Source organism: Psittacula echo (genome assembly GCF_963264785.1).
Source record: "Psittacula echo genome assembly, chromosome: 3".
In the NCBI taxonomy this organism is placed as follows: Eukaryota; Metazoa; Chordata; class Aves; order Psittaciformes; family Psittacidae; genus Psittacula; species Psittacula echo.
In genome coordinates this window covers 8,394,787-8,416,494 of record NC_137736.1, presented here as the reverse complement: position 1 = coordinate 8,416,494, position 21,708 = coordinate 8,394,787, and the positions used below count along the sequence as shown (strand labels likewise).

Here is a 21,708-nt window from a genome sequence, read left to right as displayed (position 1 = left end):
ATCCTGAATGCTCCCTGGCTGCGGAACAAATGCCCTGACTGCATACATTTAGCAAGGCATTTTCAAAGTCTCATTGCTTAATTCAGTCACAACTTTATTTTCAACTTGTTCAAGTTTGAGACACTTTGGAGGTAAGATTGTAACAAAGCAGGAATTTCCCCTGCTTTCCTGATGAAAGAGGCCAACACTGGTTTTGCTTAAACTTAACAGAAGAAAATTCAGCAACTGGACAAACCAGGCATGGGAAATTTTTGTCAGAAGACAATTATGAGTAATTACAAACCAGGGATTAGAATTTAAACCCTTACACAGCCTAACCAAAATGAGCATAACTTATTTGATAAAACTATATTGTTACTGATGTATCTTCTGTTTAATCTCAACTTTTCAACCTTTTTTCCTTTTTTTTTTTTCTTTCTCCCAAAAAAAGCTCAGTGTAGGCACGTATTTCTCCTGCTTCCCACAACTTGTGTCCTCAAGCACTGAGCAAAAGCAGACTAAGGGGAATTTTGGAAGGATTTTTCAGAATGAATCTTGGGTGCTTTCTTCTTAGGTGCATTTCCCTTTTAGTGATGATAAAGAAGTCTCACAGTGGAACATTTATTCTGACCTGTGGGGAATGTGTCACTGGTTGTTGCCTGAAGACTGATGAAGCTGCTAGCATATGAAATGCTAGTTGTTGGCCATGCTGACATAAAATGCATTTGTAGTTTTTTAAGAGCTATCATTAATCACACCTCGTGTCAGGGAGTACAGAGTGCAGACGTGCCAGCACATTTCTAAAAAAAGAAGGAGATGACAGAAAGGGAAGTGGGAGTAAAGAATTGTGTGTGACTGGCTGTGTGGCTATTTGATGCTGTGTCTTGGAGGCAGAGTGGGCTGGTGAAACAGGTAATGAGGATCAACAGGCAAGTGAAGATGAGAAGCTGAGCTGTGAATTTGGAGGGTAACTTTCACAATGCATATGCCTTTGGGAGAGGTGTGGAAGGTGGAAATAGGTTGCTTGCCCTAACTTTTCATTCTTTTGCTTCCTAGGATCCATGCCAAGACTATTATGTACCTGTGTACCTTAAAATTATTCTTAAAGTGCAACAAATTAGTTTCCTAATACATTTTAATTGTTAAACAATGTCTGTGAGGTATATAAAGTGCAGTTGATGATAGAAAACATCTAAGATATATGTGCTGTCATCAACTGTACATGAAGTAGCATTTGAACAAAAATTAATAGCTATCTATATATATAAATGAATAGCTATATATATAATAGTATATACATATAAATAAGCTATATATTATATATATAATAGCTATATATATAAAACAGATGCTAGAAGATTTTAATCATAGAATGGTTTGGGTTGGAAAGGATCTTAAGATCATCCAGTTCCAACTGCCTGCCATGGGCAGGGACGCCTCACACTAGACCATGTCACCCAAGACTCTGTCCAGCCTGGCGCTGAACACTGCCAGGGATGGAGCATTTACCACTTCTCTGGGCAACCTGTGCCAGTGCCTCACCACCCTCACAGTAAAATCACTGAAGAATGAATTCCTGGAACATGCTTGCACACAGACAACTCAAATTGAGTCAAATACAGCACAAAGGAGGTAGGAAACATGGGCATGGGATGACATAAACTCATAAAAATGTAGCTGATAAATTGAGAAGCTGATAGACCTTATGATAAGAGAAAGATGGGTTGGAGAGGATGTCAAGTTAGCAACAAGATCTCTGCCAGAATTGCTCCTTATTCCCAGGCATTGTCTTTAATATAAATATTTTCCTGCCTTGTGTGTACACAGAACCATAGAATAGTTTGGGTTGGAAAGGGCTTTAAGATCATCCAATTCCAACCCCTTTGCCATGGGCAGGGAGACCACACACTAAACCATGTCATGCAAGACTGTCCAACCTGGCCTTGAACACTGCCAGGGATGGAGCATTCACAGCTTCTCTGGGCAACCTGTGCCAGCACATCAGCACCCTCACAGTAAAGAACTTCTTCCTCATATCTAACCTAAACTTTCTCTGTTGAAGTTTGAACCCATTACCCCTTTTACTATCACTACAGTATATCTTCATGAACTAGTTGGGTTCATTACTACAATTGGTGGCCTTTTCCTTTGCATTTGAACATTTTCTATTACAACTGCCAGCTGCTGTTTTGCTGACATTGTTTGGCATGTTTATTTCCTTTGCTATTTTATTTTCTCTAACCCTTACTGTAATTGTTTAAAATGGGTTGCTTAGTATCATGTAACCTGTGCCTTTTAAAGGCCTTTGGGATTTTATTTCAGCGGTCTTTCAGGTATTCCTTTCTTTATTGAATCACAGCTTTTCTTATCATTAATGAATAGTCCTGAATTAGAAAAAAACCTAAACCAAACCACCAAAAACCCCCACAAAACCAACCAACCAACCAACGCCACAACAAACAACAGAACTCTTCAGTGTGGGGGGAAACTAATCCTACTTCCTTTTTTTTCCTAACTCCTACTAAGAAAATAGGTAGCATTTCTTCATATGGACATAATGTTCTTCCTACTTTTGCGTTAGCATTTCAAAACAATGTTTCCCTTTATCTCCTAATATAAAATGCAACCAGTACTCCCCAAAACAGTGGGATTACTTCAGTTGTCATCCTTTTTACTAGCCCTAATGATTTTCAGGTACAACAGAAAGTGCTGGTTGAATCTGAACTTTTGCAAGATTTCGTCAGCATCTCTCCTAATTTTTAAATTTGCCAGGTTATTTACACAATGCCATTCAGAAACTTTGTAATTCTGGTTTTATGATTTTTTTTCTTTACTGAGGTTAGTAATTTTCATCCAACATCTTAGAAACATTGAATCATTTAGATTAGAAAAAAACCCAAACATGAGATTGTTGAGCCCGACTGTAAATCCAGCACTACCAAAGTCACCACTAAACTGTGCCTAAGCACCACATCTACATGTCTTTTAAATACCTCCAGGGATGGTGACTCCACCACTGCCCTGAGCAGCCAGTTCCAATGCCTGACTACTCTTTTGGTGAAAAAATTTCTCCTAATCTCCAGTCTAAATCTCCTCTGGCACAGCTTGAGACCAATTGCTCTCATCCTGTCTCTTGCTTCCTGGGAGAAGGGACCAAACCCACCTCACTGCAACCTCCTTTCAGGTAACTGTAGAAAGCACAAGGTGTGTCGTCGTCCCTCCCCCCTCCCCCCCCCCCCCCCCCCCCCCCCCGAGCCCTCTCTTCTCCAGACTAAACCTGTCCAGGTCCCTCAGCCATTCCTCATCACACTTGTGCTCCAGACCCTTCACCAGCTCCATTGCCCTTCTCTGGCCCTGCTCCAGCACCTCAGTGTCTCTCTTGTAGTGAGGGGCCCAGAACTGAACACAGGATTCGAGGTGCGGCCTCACCAGTGCCCAGTTCAGGGGACAATCACTGCCCTGGCCCTGCTGCCACACTGGTGCTGATACAGGCAGGATGCTGTTGGCTGCTTTGGCCACCTGGGCACACTGTTGGCTCATATTAAGCCAGCTGCCAACCAACACCCCCAGGTCCTTTTCCACCAAGCAGCTTTTCAGCCACTCTTCCCCAAGCCTGTAGCATCACATAGGGTTGTTGTGACCCAAGTGGAGGATCCAGCATAATTTTCCATGGCCTTATTCTTTTTTCTATATTTACTAGGCCTTGTGATTTTCACTTTAAGGACTCCATTAACCTGCCAGCAGTTATTTAACTATCGGATGGAAAATGAAACTTCCATTGCAGAAGGGAATTTCCAATTTAAAGGGAGGTTGGATAGGCTTTCTGAGGCATGAAAGGACTAGCTGTAAAACTCTGAAGGTGTTCAGGTAAGGTCAGCAGATTTTTATTCATGCTTGAGAGAGAAGGGATGAAGCTGGGTTCATTCTTCCTGAGGGGAGAGGGCTTGGTGTTCTTAGCTGTCAGAGAGTGTGCACACAAGTGTGTTTCTCTGGAAGGGAAGAGACTCTATAATGACGGTGAAGACAGATATATAATCATAGATACAGTAGAGCAGAAGTTCCCAGTCTAATCTCTGTTGGCATATCCATGAGCAGTGAAAATACAGGTCACCTCGACCAGTAAAGGCAGCACATGACGAACTTTTTTCTCTCACATGTGGTCACATGCTGAGATTTTCCCAGAGAAGTTCTGGATTGGTATCCAGAATTTCAGCCTTGGTGGAACTGGAGGATTTTAAGTGTATCTAGTAGATCCAGGTGGCTGCAAGTTTCCTGCATAGTTGCTCCAGGCGGGCAGCTGTATGTCTTGAAGTCACAATGGTTTCAAACACACACCTCACACAGTTGCTGTGTACCCATCAAGTAGAGCCAATGCCATGAGGATGCACTGGACTCAATTACCTGTCTGCTATTCAGTCAAGTAAGCCAGACCAGCATTTCCAGCAAATGCTGGGTTCATTGTGTATGTATGACTTTGATTCATACTTTAAATTTAATAAATGCAGTACCATCCAAAAGCTCAGGCTTACTACTCACAACGCCTAAGTACATCGGAGAAAACCCAGACCAGCAGTGGAAAAATACTCAACCTCACATGGCAGAGCTGTAATACAGGTAGGATCTGCTGGGATTTGTGTCTAGAAAGCCTCATGCAGTGGGAGAGGGGAGTGTATTAGAAGGTGCGTAAGGCATGTCCTAGCTGCTAACAAGAGGCACTTCGGAGACACCACGTAGGGCCTTTGCTTGATATATTTCCATTGCAGCATCTGCAGGGAAGCCCTGCAGTGCTAGCCTGATGTTTGGGTATGTGTAATTACAGACCCAAGCACAAACTCAGCTCAGAGACTATGGGAAGGAAGAACAGTGGTGACCTGAGGGCTAGGTGGCTTTAGACGTCTTCGAGGGAATGATGAGGGAGAGGGAGAAAGTATTAGATAAGTGAGGGAGAAGATCACTGAAAATCATAATGGGCAGACTGACAAATCAAGAGGTGTTGTATTTGGGTGATGAATATAATCTTCCATGGAAAGCAGTTCCACTGGCTTGGCTTCCAACCTGCACAGGAGTGGATGAGAAAACCCTGTCTTACTGTTGCCAGTCCTGATAGGCACCCTGATGGCTTCACAAGGTAACTAGGATGAACACAATGCTTAGGACACAGCAACGCAGCTTTCCCTACTGCATATCAGTCTGCAGTTAACAAGATAAACACAGGCTAGATAACAGTATGCCAGGAATTTATTGGCTGAGCATAACATCCATGCAACAAAGTCAGGAATTTGCCCATGGTAGCTGATGATGGTGCCTGTGATCTGGCTTTTTTAATTCATTTGGAACAAGGGAGCATTGGTACATGAACATCATACAGTCCATGGCGTATCATACTAACTGGCAGCTACTGTGTCTGGTCAATTTGCCTTGATGCTTCTAACTCCATCCTCAAGCTTGAGCTAGCCTACAAGATCCTGGGTATAATGGTAATATAGGTATAGCATGGGAGAGCTTCTGTTTGTGTAGAGCCTTTCTTCCCTCCAGACATATGGCTTGGGCTAATGAAAGGAGCTGCTAATGTGGGAGCTGGCTCTGTTATATACCACATCTGTGAATATACCACATCAAGTGGTATATTCTCCTTCACTTACTGTGCATGGACCAAATCTAATTCAGTAGCGTGAGTTGAATGAAAATATTTTACCTGAAGATTACGCTTCCAAAGGACTGGCTTATCAGCTTTTTGTAGTTCTAAGGCTGTTTAGACTTGAACGTCCACCTTTCTTTCTTGGTTTTTTTGGGTTTTTTTCTCTTTCTGAAGAGAAATGTCTTTCAATTGTTCTTTTAGCGTGGAATGAAGATGATGCAGAACTATCAACAATGCAATGTTAACATGTCAAATGGCAAAATATGCAAGCGGCCTTCAGTTTTCTACATATTTGTAACTGATTTTCTTATAATAGAAACTTTTTTTTTTAATATCTTTCAATATACAGATATAGACTAAAATCACTTGAAAGCAAAGAATAAAACTGGATCTCGATAAAACATGGAGTTAGTGAAATGATGACAGATAGGCCCCACTGGGATCATTGAACAAGACTGGGAAAAGTTAGTGAGTTTGCAATTATAAAGCATGTGGCTTTGTAATTTCTAACCCCAAGTTCTGCAAAGTAATCAGTGCAGTTGGACCCATATGCCTGCAAGGAGGCTCATTGAGACAGGCATGAAGATCTGCATAGAGGAACACGGACATGCAGATATTCCAAAACATAGAATGGAAGAACTCTTCTGTATGAAATATGAAGGTGATTTGCTTGCTCTCCTGTAGTGGTTACCAGACTTGGGCTGGAATTTTAAGGAAAACATGAGCCTTTCAAACATTGATTGATGGGCCACTGCTACGTGTTGTCCATCCTGTGGCAATGGGTGACATGTTTTTTAATTATGTTTCTAAGAGTACTTTGACTTGTTTTTTGTAATGTTGAACATCTTTATCTTGACTCATTTCTGTAATAAATGTTTGGTAATGGGAAGCTATAATTTATTTACTTAGAAATTTCTCATCTCCATTATCGTAAAGATGTCTTCGCAATTCTATTTTTAATATTGCACAAATGGGGCATAAATCCTGTTTTTCTTCTAAAGCAGATTGTGCTTGGATGCAAAACATCAAATGTGTAAGATTTGTGTCCATCTGAATTCGTTTTTATTTCCAGGGACAACCTCAGTCATCAAGTCTCATCACATGCAAACCCAGACCACCATGCAGATGATATATTTAACTTGTTACACAATCTCTTCCATACATTTAACAGATTCCAGTGATTTCAGGATGGTACTTCCAGCATATGCTACAGACAACTATTTGATCTCAAGGTCCTAAAGTCATGAAGCTCTTAGCCCTTATTTCTGAGCATCTTCAGAAAACTTATTTTCACTTTCTCAGCTAAAGAATGACAGTGCTGCTGCTGATCCCACTACACACTCATAGATCTCACATTTTCTTTTACAATCTGATATTTATGCCCATTTTGTGTCTCTGTACAGAAGCTGCCATGAGTAAGATCTTTGATATGATACACAGAAAAAACTCAACAGGGTGTGATTTCAGAACTGGATGTGGGGATGTAAGGAGAATTCAGAGTGTGAGACCATGCATAGAATCATCTTGCTATAGCCGCTCTGAGGATGAGCAAGGCTAGTCTTCCTCATAAAGATCTAAGTTTAAGGATTATTTGGAACAAAATGGGATCTAGAGAAGTTGACTTATGAGTTGTCCACATAGAAATGATATTAAAATGTATGTTTACCTACATTCAGCAAAACAGGGAAGAGGTACATAAAGCAGAGAAATGGGCTTGAGAAAGCTTGGCTGGGGGTGGAGACCCTTCCAAAGAAGTAATGATTGGAGAGATAGGATAAGAAACATGGAGACAGTCACAGGAGCAATGAGAGACTAGATTTCACAAAGAGAGTTCTCATGGGACTGCAGTCACCATTAGCTTCAAGAGATGTTAATGCTGTTTTGAGTTGCGTCAGACTTTCAATGGAACCTGGGGGCCAGAGGAAAGACTGGAAAGTGTTCAGGAGAAAATTGAAGAAAAGGCTTTGCAAATAATGATTGCAATTGACCTGGTGCCCAGACTGTGATGCTAGAAGGGAGCACTGCAGTCATTTCAAGAAGAAAAAAATAATACATGGATATGGATCTGTACTTCAACAAGACTTACTTTGTCTACCTTTGAAAGATGTGAACTACCCTAACAACTTTCCAAAATGTTGGTTTGTAGAAATACAGTGACTTCAGTGCTGACAATCAAGCACTTCTGCACCTCGAGCTCCCACTTACATTAGTAGTTAATCAAAGACAAGGCAGGCAGTACAGAAAGTTCCTGGTTCTTGTGAAAACCCTTAGGTTTCATCACAGGACACTTCTGAGAATGTTCTGGGCATCTCTGAGAAAGCACTAATAGATGCAGAATCTATATAGTGTAGCACAGGCTCACAGAAACAACTAATTCAATATAGTTCTATATTTAATGTAGTTCAGCTACAGAGCAACTGCAGTGTGGAAAATCACTGGCAGACTTACAGGGATATGCATATTACCCAGTATGACAGAAACAAAGGATTAAAAATTAGTCTTGGACTTTGGTAAAGAGTAGGGAAGTCAAAACAAGCACAAAATTGAAGAAATACAAAACTTCATCATGGTTTAGACACAGATGTTTTATAATTTGGAAAGGTCATCATAAACTATAAAACCTACAGAAATGTCACTTCCTTGCAATGAGCTAAACACAAAGATACATTTTTATAAAGAAATTGGAAGCTTCTGCTCAGTCTTTTAAAGCAAAAGAAAAACTAGCAGTTGGCAAAGGGCAAAAAGACTGAAGAACAAAAGTCTTCATGGACTGATCTTTTCTTTTTTTTCTTTTTCCATTGTGTGAAAGCAATTTAACAAGTGAAGACTTGAACATATTTGAAGATATTTTACTTTACCAGATCAAAACTATAAGGCAGCTGAAATGGCCAACAGACCAGTTGAAGTCTGTTGATCCTGCAGTAACAACATTAAATGTTAGGTTTAGTTGCTGTACTGGTTTGAGTGCACTGTAGTATCATTGATTATACAGTTTCATATACATCCTCTCTTTGGTATCTTTGCCTCACACTGGCTTTTTGGTTTCTATTACCTCATGGCAGAGTTTCTCACTTTATTCTGTTTTTTACTAGTGCAAGACTAGTGAGCAGGGTCCAGCTGTTTGCTGCATAGCATTATCATGGCCCTATTTGTAAAAAAACAGGGAAGAGGAAGCAAAAACCTAAGTTGATGTAAGAGTTCCGCTGGCTGGACAGAGGGGAAAGGCTACTTTCTCTGGTATGTTAGGCAAAAAGATCTAACAAGGTGTGATTCATAGCTTGGATATGAGTACTGTATGTAGGATGTGATCAAAGAGAAAGAGTTAATGCAGTTTCCTTCACCTTGATCAGTTAACTTCAGATAACCTGACTGACTCTAAGGATTTATTAATCTGGAATTTTTTGCCCCACCCAGACCTGTGCCATTACATTGACCATCAGAGTGCTTTAGTAGCTCAGCTGCTTTCCTTCCTTGTAATCCTCCCAAATTAGCCTCTTTTGAGGGCTTAATTTCCACAGTACACCATACTCAGACCAGAAGCTGAGCACTAACCTTCATTAATTCAGCATGTCCAGCTGGACTTGAGATGTTTTTTTCACAGGCCAGCGTAATTCCCCTCAGATTCAAAATACTTAAAGCAATGTGTAAGACTGATAACAGACCTAAAGGCCTGGTATTACCGTTATCAAACCTGCTCTGGTCAGATACCAGCAGCTGGTGGGACTTTGATCAAGGGCACCCCACTCATGGGCATTGGCAGCATTCAGGGCAGCCACCCTTGGCTCTGTGCCCACTGTCTGCCTGCAGGACATATGCCTCAATGCCTTCTCTTCCACTTTCTTTGTGTATTCACACCTGCAGACTGGATTCCTCACCCTTCTGGAATGTGGCTGGGGCATTCACCACAGGGAGCTGCTGCCTGCTGCTTGAATTCAGTTCTCATCCTGTTACTCCTGCCACAGTCTGGGAACACTACCTTGCTCCTTGGAAGTCCTCTCCATGCTCAGCAGGCTGAACTGACCTGTCCTTTCCCCTGCCTTTATGTTTCCTTGGCTGGGATTCAGTCTCATCTGTCAGGTTTGCTAAACACAGTCTGCTCTCCATAATCTAGCAGTACTCAAGGCTCCAGTGATATCTTTAACAGGTGAAAAACACCCTACTCTGAGAAGAGTTGCAGGTGTAACTTGTCTCCCAAACTTATGATCTGCTTTTGTTCTTTTAACTCCTCTGAACCTGGTTCCTGCAGCTACCTTGACCAGGCCTTTACTAAACCTTTTGCTTTTGCATGACACCCTTACAGATTGGGGAACTCTCCCTTGTGCATGTGTGCAGGCATCAACCATGACTGAGCAGGGTAAAATGATCACATTTAATATTTGTAAAGGGTAATTCAGATACGTTTTCATAGAATTATAGAATGGTTTGGGTTGGAAGGGACCTTAAGATCATCCAGTTCCAACCTCCCTGTCAGGGGCAGGGACACCTCACACTACACCATGTTGCCCAATGCTCTGTCCAACCTGGCCTTGAACACTGCCAAGGGTGGAGCAGACACACCTTCTCTGGGCAAACTCTGCCAGCACCTCACCACCCTCACAGGGAAGAACTTCTTCCTTATATCTAGCCTGAAGTTCCCCTGTTTCAGTTCGAACCCATTTCCCCTTGTCCTATCACTACGGTCCCTGATGAAGATTCCCTCTTCGGCACCCTTGTAGGACCTCTTCAGATATTGGGAGGCTGCTCTGAGGTCTCCACGCAGCTTTTCTTCAGGCTGAACAACCCCAGCGTTCTTAGGCTGCGTTTGTATGGGAGTATTTTCTGCCTGTAACTTTATCTACACCCCTTCTTATGGCACTTCTGCATTAACATCATCACCCCACAGGTTCAAAGCGGCTTGAGGAGCTGTGGAACTCCCACAGCTGAGGTCACTAAAGCTGACTGCTGTAGTACCTCAGCTGTCTCAGGGCACTGTCCCTGGTAATGTGCTCTGACACCCTTCAGGTAAACCAAAACAACCACACCGCGGAATGTACAGCCTGATGCCTCCGTGGGGTATCAGAATACATGCTCACACCAGAGCTCTGTGCTGCTCCCTTGCGATGTGTCTCTCCTGTCAAAGACAAACATCACTCTCCCATTGAGCCCTATCTTGCGAAGTCCCCGGGATGATTAAGCGGACCCGCGCTAAGCGAGGTGTGCGCGATGTTTTCCACGGGACACCTCGGGTTTTGCTCCCAGACCTGAGAGCACGGCCAAAACCGACACCAGCCAGCCCGCAGCGGTGCGGCGACACACCGCTTCCCGCAGGGGGCAACACCTAACCGCCGGGGAACGGAGGAATAAGGACGGGACAGAAATGAAGACCAGGCTGGGCGCGCTCCTCCCTCCTGCAGCCCGAGCCCGAGCCCGAGCCCGAGCCCGAGCCCGAGCCCCTCCCACCGAAGCGGCATGGCTCCCTTGGCAGCCGCTTCCCGGAGACCTCGCTTTCTGCAGCGCGCCTGCGCGGCCGCCACCACCGCGCCTGCGCTGTAAGTGCGGGCAGAGGGTCCGGAGTGGGATTGCGGTGGCCGTTACCGGCGCCACTCGTAGCGGGGCGACGCGGTGGGGATGAGCCTCCGCCCGGCCCGGCTCAGGGGACGCGGGCGGAGGGACGCCGCGCGCCAGGCCGGGCCTCCAGCAGCCTGCTGCCGTTCGCCGCTGCCGTCCCGCAGTCGAACGGCTGCGGAGCTCGGGAAGCGCCGCTGACCGGAGCCGCCCGCTCGGGCCCTACCGGGCCCGGGGCGAGGAAGGGAGGGAAGAAAGGACACTCAGGTAGCGGGGCGGCCGCGCCCCGGCCCGAGCTCCTCGGGAGGCGGGGGGGCCGTTGGGGCGGCCCGGCCTCTCTTCTCCGGTCCGGTCTCCTCTCCTCCGTTCCCCCGCGCGGTGGTTAGGCAGGGGAGGGAGTGTGCGGCCCGGCGCCCTCGGGGAGGATGGTGAAGCCGCCCGCAGCTCCCGCGCCGGGCCGGGAGATCGCCGTGGCGCTCCGCAGGGGCTGAGGGATGAGCCGTGCCCCGCGGGGTGGTCGCTAGCAGAAGGATGACCACTCCCGCCTTGCTGTCGCTCTCCGGGCGGAGGCTGCCCCACCTGAGCCTGGGCGCCTCCGCCTTCCCACACCACAGGGCTACCTTGAGACTCTCCGAAAAATTTATCCTGCTCCTGATTCTTAGTGCCTTCATCACCCTGTGCTTCGGGGCTTTCTTCTTCCTCCCCGACTCCTCGAAGCACAAGCGTTTTGACCTGGGCTTGGAGGATGTTCTCATTCCTCACGTGGACACCAGCAAAGGGGGCAAGAACCTCGGCGGCTTCCTCATTCACGGGCAAGGGCACGACGAGCACCGGCACAGGTAAGAGCCTGGCTTGCCGGTGGAGAGCGAGCGGGTCCCCATGGGAGCTGGACCAGGTGGAAGGGAGATCCCTTGAAACAGGTCCTTCCCGGATCCCTGTCGCTCCTTTCTCGGACATGCTTATGTCTTTCTAACGAGCGTCAACTTCTGGGCTCTAGCTTTGTGTCCTCCAGCTGCCATATGTAGCTGTGGTTTCGTGTTTTCTTTTCCACTGTGAATTTAGCCTCCCAGCTAGAGAGGGCTGGGAGGATAAAATACTGATTTATTTTCTCACTCTAGCCAATTCTCAGGGTCAGTCGTGGGAAGAAGGGGTTTAAGTTATGGCATTTGTGGAGGCAGTATATGTGGCTGAAAAGCCGCTGCATCTTTTCTATAGATGTTATGTGCTTATTCAAAACCAGCTGCTTGTTGCTGAATAGTGTGGCAAGAACTTTGATCTGACAAAGACTTCTTGCTGTGACCCTGAGGCTGTCAGCTTGTGATGTGCAGGACACAGAACTAGTTTAGATGGCACGGTCCCCTTTTCTGTACATTAAAATCACTTGTTATAACGCTATATCCAGACAGTTGGAGATGTCGGTGTCTTGAGTTTCCATAACCGTGTTTGCCAGTGTGAAGAAACTGAAGGTAGAATAGTAATGAAGAGTAAGAAGGGTAAATGTCATGCTGCTGATAGCTTTTTGAGCTGCCTAAAGCTTCGTGCAGCACAGACCTCTAAACGTTCAAGACAAAGTCGTGTGAAGTTAAGCCTTCAACCCTCATTTAAGTTTTTAAATCTGTTTTATACATTATGGCTTCTTCTAATGTAAATGAGTGAGGATGTAGATGCTCTGTAATCTCCTCAATTTATCAGATATTTTTAAAAGGAAGATTATCTGTAAAATAAAAAATTGAGCAGACTTGCTTCTTTAATGATGTGTCAAGCAGCTGCTCTTTATATTAACGTACTTTAACGCTTAAATCCTACCATAGTGCCTGGGTCATAGTGAAGCTGACTGATCTCTCTTCACTGTCAAAGATGTGAAAATGTGATCATCATGGGTGATAAAATATAAGCTCTTCCATACTCAAATTAGTAATACAGTGAAATTTAAAGAAAGATGACTTATGCTGATGGCATTTCCTTTGAGAACAGTTTAAAATATATCCTGTTGACATAAGAATTATTTAAAGGTTATTTGTGCTAGATTAAAAGGAGAGGGTGTAAGTGCCTCTCTGTTCATCTGTTACAAGTTATAAAGACTATCTGAATACTGTGGTATTTTTTCTTAATGCATCTTTGCTGTTGGATGCCTTGTGACACTTATGCACTGTTTTTCCCTAACTGAAGGGGTATGGATGCTTAATATTTAACAAGAACTTCTTTTGTCTATGGCATTAATTGCTTGTGTGGTTAAATGTTGCACAAAAACATAGGTTTAGGAACTCTCTAATGTGCCCTTGAAGTTCTCATCTTTCATTGTCTTTTTTTTTTTTTTTTTTTTGATGATCTTAATTCTTAGCTCCCCCCGTCACTGTGGTACATGCATTGAAAATCAGGTTCTAAAATAGAAGACAGGTGCAACAAAAGAAGGAAGAGTTCAGAAATGTTCTTAACTCCAACTGTGACTGTTCTACCTTGTGTTGCTCAGTAGACGGGCCATAGAAAACGAAGTTTGCTGATACTGATTGTTCTGGAGCGATGCTCTTGTTTAACCCAGTTACATGGGCCCTTTTTGGGTTTCCTCTTTAAGTGGGCTACAGCTTTAGTAATGATATGCATGCTATTTTTCTGTCATACATGAATAAGCAGTAACTTGCAACTATTGGAGCTAAATGTGTTTTGCTTGTTTGAGACCTGTTCTTAAGCAAAGTGGTTATCCTGTCATCAGTTAACTCTCCTGTGGTCCCTCCATTAACTATGAATGTGTGTACCTTCCCCTATCCCACCACCTAAAATTGCCCCTTTTATGTACAGTTTTTTTTATGGTTGTGTTTTGATTTTTTTTTTTTTTTTTTTTTTTTTTAATTTGAGCCAAAATTAGATTTGAGCCCTGCAGAGCACTGGGTTTCTCCAGGCAAGTCTTAACTACTAAAAACCCCTGTTTGTTTAACCTGCTTGTAAGACACTTAGGTGAATGCCATGTTAATCAATGTGAACCCAGGTGTTGTGCTTTGCTTCTGGAGCAACTTTTTTGGCTTATTACCACATAGTCTTATCAACAGGACATTTGCTAACTTTGAGATGATGGAGTGACTGTTTTCCATAAAGGAAAATATGAGTTGCCGTTTTCGTTGTTGAGTTCCTACTCCTGTATTGTAGGGACGTTGACAGACAGTATTTTGAGAAAGTATAGGGTCTTCAGTAGTCAATTCTAGGTTACCCCAGTTTGAGAAGGGAAAACTATTCAGTTTACTATCAAGGAGCAAAGTCAAGTGTCAACTTAAGTGTTGTTTTTTGGATGGCACTGAGGAGATATGGTACATAAGATCAAGAGGAGATACGGTACATAAGATCAAGAGAAGCTAACCTACTGTGGATACAAAGAAAAATGTGGTCTAAGATCTGTACTGTGATGATGGATTGATAAACTATATTTACAAGAATTGTGGACTTCAGAAGAAATTGGATTGGAGGTCATTCATATGAAATATACACTTGATCATGAAATGACAGGTATTGATTTAGTGACTGAAGGAAAGTGTTTTCTTCTGTGAATGCTGGTTTTGACCTCTATCAGATTATTAAAACCCACATACCATTATTATGCTGATCCCTTGGTATATAGGCTATAATAATTTAATGCTTATTTTCTCCTACACCTCAAATTTTGAGCTTAGTAGGCTATTGGAGCATGTTTGTGTTTCTATCTTCTAGCAAAATATAGAGATGATGTAGGTAGAGGGTTGTCATGCAGCTGTGATTTACTGTTGGGTGTACAAGCAATGTTTCTTACTGGATGTTTTCTGTATTCCTCACACTGCTTTCCCACCTCTTCTCCTAGGCCCCCTTGGCATTCTTGAGTGTTTTTATTATTATTGTTAGCTCTTGGCAACATTAACTTTGCATCTTCCATTAAGCTGTCTTTTTTTTTACTGCTCTTGTCCTTCTTTACTTCTCACCTTCCAGGCATCAAAAGGCAAGGAGATCCCACTCTCTTCCTGATAGTCTAAAGTATTTTTTCAAGAGTTACAGTGTCCTTGTCCATAATCCAAAGAAAAACAACTTTCTTGTAAGAAGATGGTTAAAATCTGAAGTAAAACTGCAGTTTATATTTTGGGAAATGAATGGGCAGCAGTGCAAGTTAATACTCATTTTTAGCTGTTTCTTTCATTGGTAAGCTCTTCATTTGCACGTGTACCATGAAATTTTGCCTCTGGGAAGAAAGTGGAAGAGACTAGTCCAGGACTTGTGAAGATATGTGCATATACATGTTTTTTAAAAACCTATTGCACTTCCCGAAGATGAATTTCTCTTCATTTCAAATAGGATGTTGCAGAGATTCTGGAATGAGAGCAGCACAGTTTCCAAGACACGTCTTGCCAAGCAAACTACACATAGCTCAAAATTTGTTACACTGTTTTAGATAACTGTTACTTCTCCCAAACATCTGCATCTCCCCTGCTGCACAGAAACATTTCAGGTGTTTTCACTACCCAGTTATTTTCCAGCTATCTACGTGTTTTATTCTTCAGTACGAGGCCTGGAAGATAGTTTGGAAGGAGAACAAAATATTCTTACGGTTTCTTGGCATCTAGTGTAAATAAGTGAGGATGTAGATGCTCTGTAATCTCCTCAGTTTATCAGATTTTTAAAAAATAAGATTATCCGCAAATTGAAAATTTAGTAGACTGGCTTCTTTAATGCTGTGTCAAGCAGCTGCTCCTTATATTACTTGACAAAAGTTAAGATCATTCCTGTGGTAAAAGTACATTAATCTTAGAGGCAACATAATTTTATGAGCTCAAAGCTATAACGCCACTTTTTAATAGCACTTGGACTACTGTTGTGCCACCAATTCAGTCCTTCAGAATTTGCAGAGCTGTATCTTCAGCTGCTGAATTCCTCTGTATTCCTTTAAGTCATATCTCCTGCTTAAGCTTAAAAACAGCCCCCAAACTAACCCTCATGTCATCACATTGATAAGCAGGTGCTGCTACTACAACTGGCCACCTTGACTGCCTTGGCCTCTCTGTGTGAGTATATATACATCAGTGTAAATCATGCCATTGACTTTGTTTCTGTGAAGTTAAGGAATATTGGCTCCTGTGTTATGCAGAGATACTGCCAAGCAGCCTGATAATGTCCAGTTTTGGGTCAGCAGCTGTATGGCAGTAGTCTAAAAGTGCTCTTACTTCTGTTGCTTAATATATGGTTGTCTCTACAGCAGTAGCAGCTGCTGTCTCTACTCTTAGGAGGCGAGGTGAAAGTAGCAAAAATTATTCTGAAGGGCTTTCAGTTTTAATTTCTTCTCTTAAATCCTGTATTTATTTCTTTCTTTCAAAGAAACATGAAAGGCTTTATATGCTTCTTTTGAATACGTTTATCTTCTCTGGTCTATGGCTTAATTAGCCGTAGTAGAAGTGGGCAGCAGAGATAATTTAACCTCTTACTCAGTGGGATCAGTGTCTGCTGTTATCCTCTGCCATGCCATCAAGTATAACAGCGCATAAAACTCTTTGCTCTTCCTTTCCCACCTTTACATGAGGCACAGCTCATTAGTGTAATTAAGACTGTTTGCTATTCTGAGACTATTGAGACTACTTGCTATTTGTGATTCTGAGAACCTGTTTTGTTGTTTTTTTCTGCTGAAAAATCAGGAGCCACTGTAGTGGCTGGGCCCCAACTCCTACTTTGTCCAATTTTTTATTGTATGAAATTGAGCCTGTCTTCAGAGTAGACTTCACAGTCTGTCTCTGAGCACTGAGTTTAAGCTGAGGTGCTTGATCTGGAAGCAAGAGGTTTTTAGGGTGCAACATGCAAGAGATGCATGTCCTCATGGTGACACACGTACAGAGCTGAAGTGGGCAGGAGTAGTATGTGCCAAGTCAGGATTCAGAAACATCTGGTATGTCTAGGACAAAGAAGATGTAACTATTTGGTGCTGGTCTTCAACTGTTGAAGCTATTTCAAGAGCACTGCCCATCGTTACCTGAAGACTTTTCTCAGTTGGAGTTTTTAGTAGCCACATACCATTCTTTATTCTGGAACTCTCCATTTGTCTTTTTGAGAAGAGATTTGAGAAATAATGCTGGTCCTTGAAGATTAACGGGAGTTTGATTACTCTCTATTTCTTCAGGAGTCCCCACGTTATACCCTTAAACTCAATTTGAATCTCTCCCAGAGTTGTACTGGACCATGAGAGAGGTACCCCCTTGTATTATTTCTAAGATTCTGCTAAAATTAATGTGTTGTGTTGTAGGCTGAGAAATGCCTCCATCTTCAAATTACAAAATGCAAATTCTAGACCATCTGTCTAGATGTCCTCCTTCCTCCCCCCCATCTGTTGAACAGCCTACATCATATGTAGAATACTGCTTGCTTCAAGTTATCTTGTTGCACTCCAGTTTGTCAAAGTATTTCCAGTATTATGAAAGAGAGGAGTTGAGAGCTGGTGCTCTCCATTTCTTACCCTTTCCAGTTAAAAAAAAAAAAAAAAAAAAAGAAAAAAAAAAGGTAAAAGTTTTAACTTGTTTTTCTGCATGATCTACACTTTGTCTGGATGCTGGAAAACAATCAGGCATGGGAAAACTGCAGGAAGTCTGTTGGCTGGATTTAGTCCAGCTACTGGTGGTACTGGTGGGTGGGAGGCAGTAGCACTTTGGTTCATTTGGAGTTTTGTCGATTAAAATCTCAAAAGAGCTTTAGCATAAATGTGGGTTGCTTGATGATGGTAGCAGTGTAGGCAATAGTAAGCATTATGGCTAGTTGTGGGCAAATTGCACTGTAAGAGTTCCCACATCTTCTGATCTTCTCAATTTCCTCTAGTAAATACGAACATTGATCCTACTCAGCTAGTTCAGAGTTAAGGAGTTTTTTCTTTCTGAATGTATGTAAAACTAATTGCAAGTTGGTGATATAATGTGTGTGTGTATACATGTTTTCATAACAATTGAACTGAGACTGAATATGGGCAAAGAGGAGAAGTTTTGTAACACCTCTTCTCTTATGTTCTTCCCTCAGATGCCTGTAAAGTCCACTTTCAGTATTGCAGCTCTCAGTGTTGAGTCTGGATGGATGGGTAGGTAGCTGTTTCTCACAGTAGTTATTCAGGCTATCGAAGCAGAAACTTGAGGGTATACGTTTGAATACAGCTTGTGGGATTTGTTGTTTCCCCTCCATTTCCAGCTGCAAGCTCAAGTGGGGGCTGCCACCTCTCCTGATTCAGTAACTACATGATCACTTTGTTACTAACATTGAGAGTTTTGTTGCAAGTTAGCAGGTTGGAGAGAGGAGTGTGTGAGGCCAGTAAGGTAGTAAGGGGAATGTCCTGGTTTAAGCACTTTTCCCTTCCTGCCCCAAACCTTGAAATAAAAAGTCTGAGGGCTCCAGATGTTCTGTATGATTGTAACTTTTCCAAAATAGCTGCATTTACAGTGTAGTTATTTACCTTTTATTTGATCAATATGACTTCTGCTGTTTGTCTTCAAATTCAACAAATAGATTTTACTTTATTAACCTATTGCATTGACAGTGCACACACTTATTCATCAGGAGCAAATATTGGGAAAAGCTTTGAGAACTGCTAAGTTCTTGTCATACGTTTGCTTATAAAATTTGTAACCTTTGGTTTCTTTTGTCTTTATGTTGTCTGATCTAGTGTCCGCTGCAGAGCAAATTATGTATCTTCATCTAATCTCTTAAAGATATGGAGGTTCTGTGTCATTATTTAGTGTTTGAAGAACTTAGAAATAACTGGTATTCTCAAAAATGCCTCGTAACTTCCATTGTGGGACCTGGTAACTGAACCAGATACACTGGTGTTTCTAAAATAGAACTTGAAAAAAAATTTGAGAAGATAAGTTCTAGGCTATTTATTAATCTTTAAAGGTAACTTTAGCCTTGTCTCCTAAGGCAGCAAAGTTTATGTGGCTGTGCCTTATGTTCGCTTGTAGCACTCGCTGACCCTGTTCTGTTCTGTATTCCTTCTTTCTCTCCCATAACATCTATCAGCAGCAAAGGATAATGTGTCAAGTATGTTTCTGTATCTTTTGCATATATCAGTGCTGGTTGAAAGAGAAAGGCCTTAATTAGGGACGATGCTGAAGGAGGGATCACAGCTATAAGCCCAAGATGCGTAGTCTGCTGCTTGGTCTATCTGCACAAGAGCTGCTCTGAACCAGCTACAGCATGTGTCCTCTGTTCTTCACTGATTGCTGGAGAAGGATGATCATAAATTAATGATGTGGCAGGGAACTGCTGGGTTTTATGGGATGCCAGTAGTAATGGGATAGATTACTGAGGTGGTAGGGCTTATAGGCACAGAAAGCTAAAGGCCATTCACGTATGAAATATAGGGCTACGTAAGTTCTGCTAACTTTGCACAACTGTTGATCATGGGATTTATTTGTCCAAATGTTGAAACATATTTATGACTGTCTTGCTGCCTTTATTTATTTTTTTAATATGATGCGAATCCATGAACTGGATCACCTTACATATGTCATTTGGCATTTGTTTCATTCATGTTTTATGTTTTTTCTTACTTGTTAGTCACCTCTTAAACCACCAGAGGATTTTGTAAATGCTTCCCCAGCTCCTTGCTGCTGTTGAGGCTTGCAGTGGCAGGTAGCTGTTTTGTATAATTCTTTTTGAGAGAGCAAGTTGAAGGTTTTAATTTGGCTTAAAGTTATGTATGATCAGTATGGCATGAGCAAAATCTCAGCTTTGAGGGAGCGCGTAAGATGGAAGTATTTTCTTGCTGTATAAAGACTTAAAAAGCTCTTAAATGAGATTACTTTGTGTCTCTTAACACCAGCATGCAGAAATGGCAATTTTCACATTTAATGTGTGCTGGTAGTAACTTGGAAGACTTTTGCAAGATGGCATTCATTACTGCTGAGGCTTAGCACTGTTTGTAGGCCAGCAAGGTGTTTGAAGTTTGCATAGGCAAGCTGCATTAAGTAGTTTCTCTCTCCTGGTAATTTGTTATCATTTTTCTGTGGACCTGCTGATGTGTTCTAAGTGTACAGTCAGGCCACTTACGAGCAGATGACTGCCAGTGGTAAATCAAACTAATCCCTTTTACTTTTTGTTGGTTCAAACTGAATGTGCTCACAAAGGTTAAGAAAAACATCTTGTCCATGTGAGTGGCATATCCCTTAAATCCTTTGGTGGGATGGGGAAGATCACATCTGCCATGTTCTTGCTCTGAATATCCTGCCAGATAAGTAAACTTGTCCGGAATACACTGGGTTGTGCTTGTGGTTTAGGTTTGTTGGCCAGTAAGAATAGCTTACAACATACGCTGTCTTTTTAGCTGATTTTTCTGGATGTGGTGCTGTCATTACAAATGTGTTGCATTTTAAATGCTGTTTGCTATTTTCCCTCTTCAAGTTAGGGGATCTGCTTTTGCTTCAGAACATTTGCATCCTTTCTGATGTATATATAAACAAAATCATAATCCATAGCTGACTTTCTGGTCCATATACTTCCTGCTTGTTTTCATTACTTTCATGAAATAAAATTTGCTCTATGCTTTAAAAAAAACCTTGAAGAAAATTCTGTGGCTCTCTGGGCTTATATGAGATGGCAAAAGTAGTGGGAAAGATGCTTTTCAGAGAAGAGGGGAGTTATTTTTCTGCATAAGATACAATATTCTCCCTTTCCTCTGTCCTCCAAAGAAAAAGAAAATTCAGTCCTGAAAACATAGAAGCGTGAATTAGTTTGACTGAGAACCATGTTCCTAGTGACCTTTTAAATCTCTTGTTGATCAGGTTTATCTTGGAAACACTAAAGACTGTTTAATTCTAAACTTAATAATCACAGATGACGCAAGCATGTGTCTGTTTTCCCAGGGCTGTAATCACACATCTTTAGTTTCCAAAAGGCATCTGTTCTGCTGCTGTCGGCTTCTATTCGAGTGGAGAGTGTTCTCCAAGTTAGAGTAACGCATGTATTGAATTCTTAATTGCAATACACAGTCTTCTGGAGAAGACGATACTGCAGAGGGGCAGGTGAGTTCTTCTGCATCATGGAATTCTGACGTTATGAAGGGTATTCAAGGAATTCAGCTTTCTACTTTTGTGACTAATTCCACCTTCTAGAAACAGTGGAATCCATGGCAATTAAAGTATTGATGGATCTGTGAAACAGCTATTTTCCAGTAAAAAGAAAAAAATCAAAACAAATGGAAAACAGTGCTAAGAATGAAAACATTTATTTAACTTTAGTTTTAGCACTGTACCTTGTACATTATTTTAACCAGTTGTTACTCTGGACTGTTAAAACTGATTTATGTACTTCAAAACTGTCGAGTTGGATCTATGAATTATTATACTTGTTAAATTGGTTCAAATCAGTGTCGTTCATAGAATATGAATGTTATGCATGCCTACTTCTATGTGAAATTAATTACTAGTTCACATCCCAGATGATGGAAGGGAACTTAACTGCACTGCTATAACTGTCAACTGAGAAATGTTTGTTTGTTTTATACAATATCTGCAAACTTTCTCACTGGACTGACACCTGTGGAAGTTTAACAAGGTATCTGTATATAGAACATC

General features: G+C 42.1%; 1 protein-coding gene across 2 annotated transcripts in view; it reads left to right on the top strand.

Annotated features, from left to right (window-relative positions):
* The first annotated feature begins 11,156 nt into the window (after positions 1 to 11,156).
* Positions 11,157 to 21,708, top strand: part of MAN1A2 (mannosidase alpha class 1A member 2) — a 138,126-nt gene continuing 127,574 nt past the window's right edge. For both annotated transcript variants that reach the window (XR_013956361.1, XM_080612219.1), the window contains exon 1: positions 11,157 to 12,000. Coding sequence is in view for 1 of the 2 variants with exons in the window: in XM_080612219.1 (XP_080468345.1) it covers positions 11,693 to 12,000 (308 nt within the window). In the remaining variant the exon portion in view is untranslated. The remainder of the gene's footprint in view (positions 12,001 to 21,708) is intronic.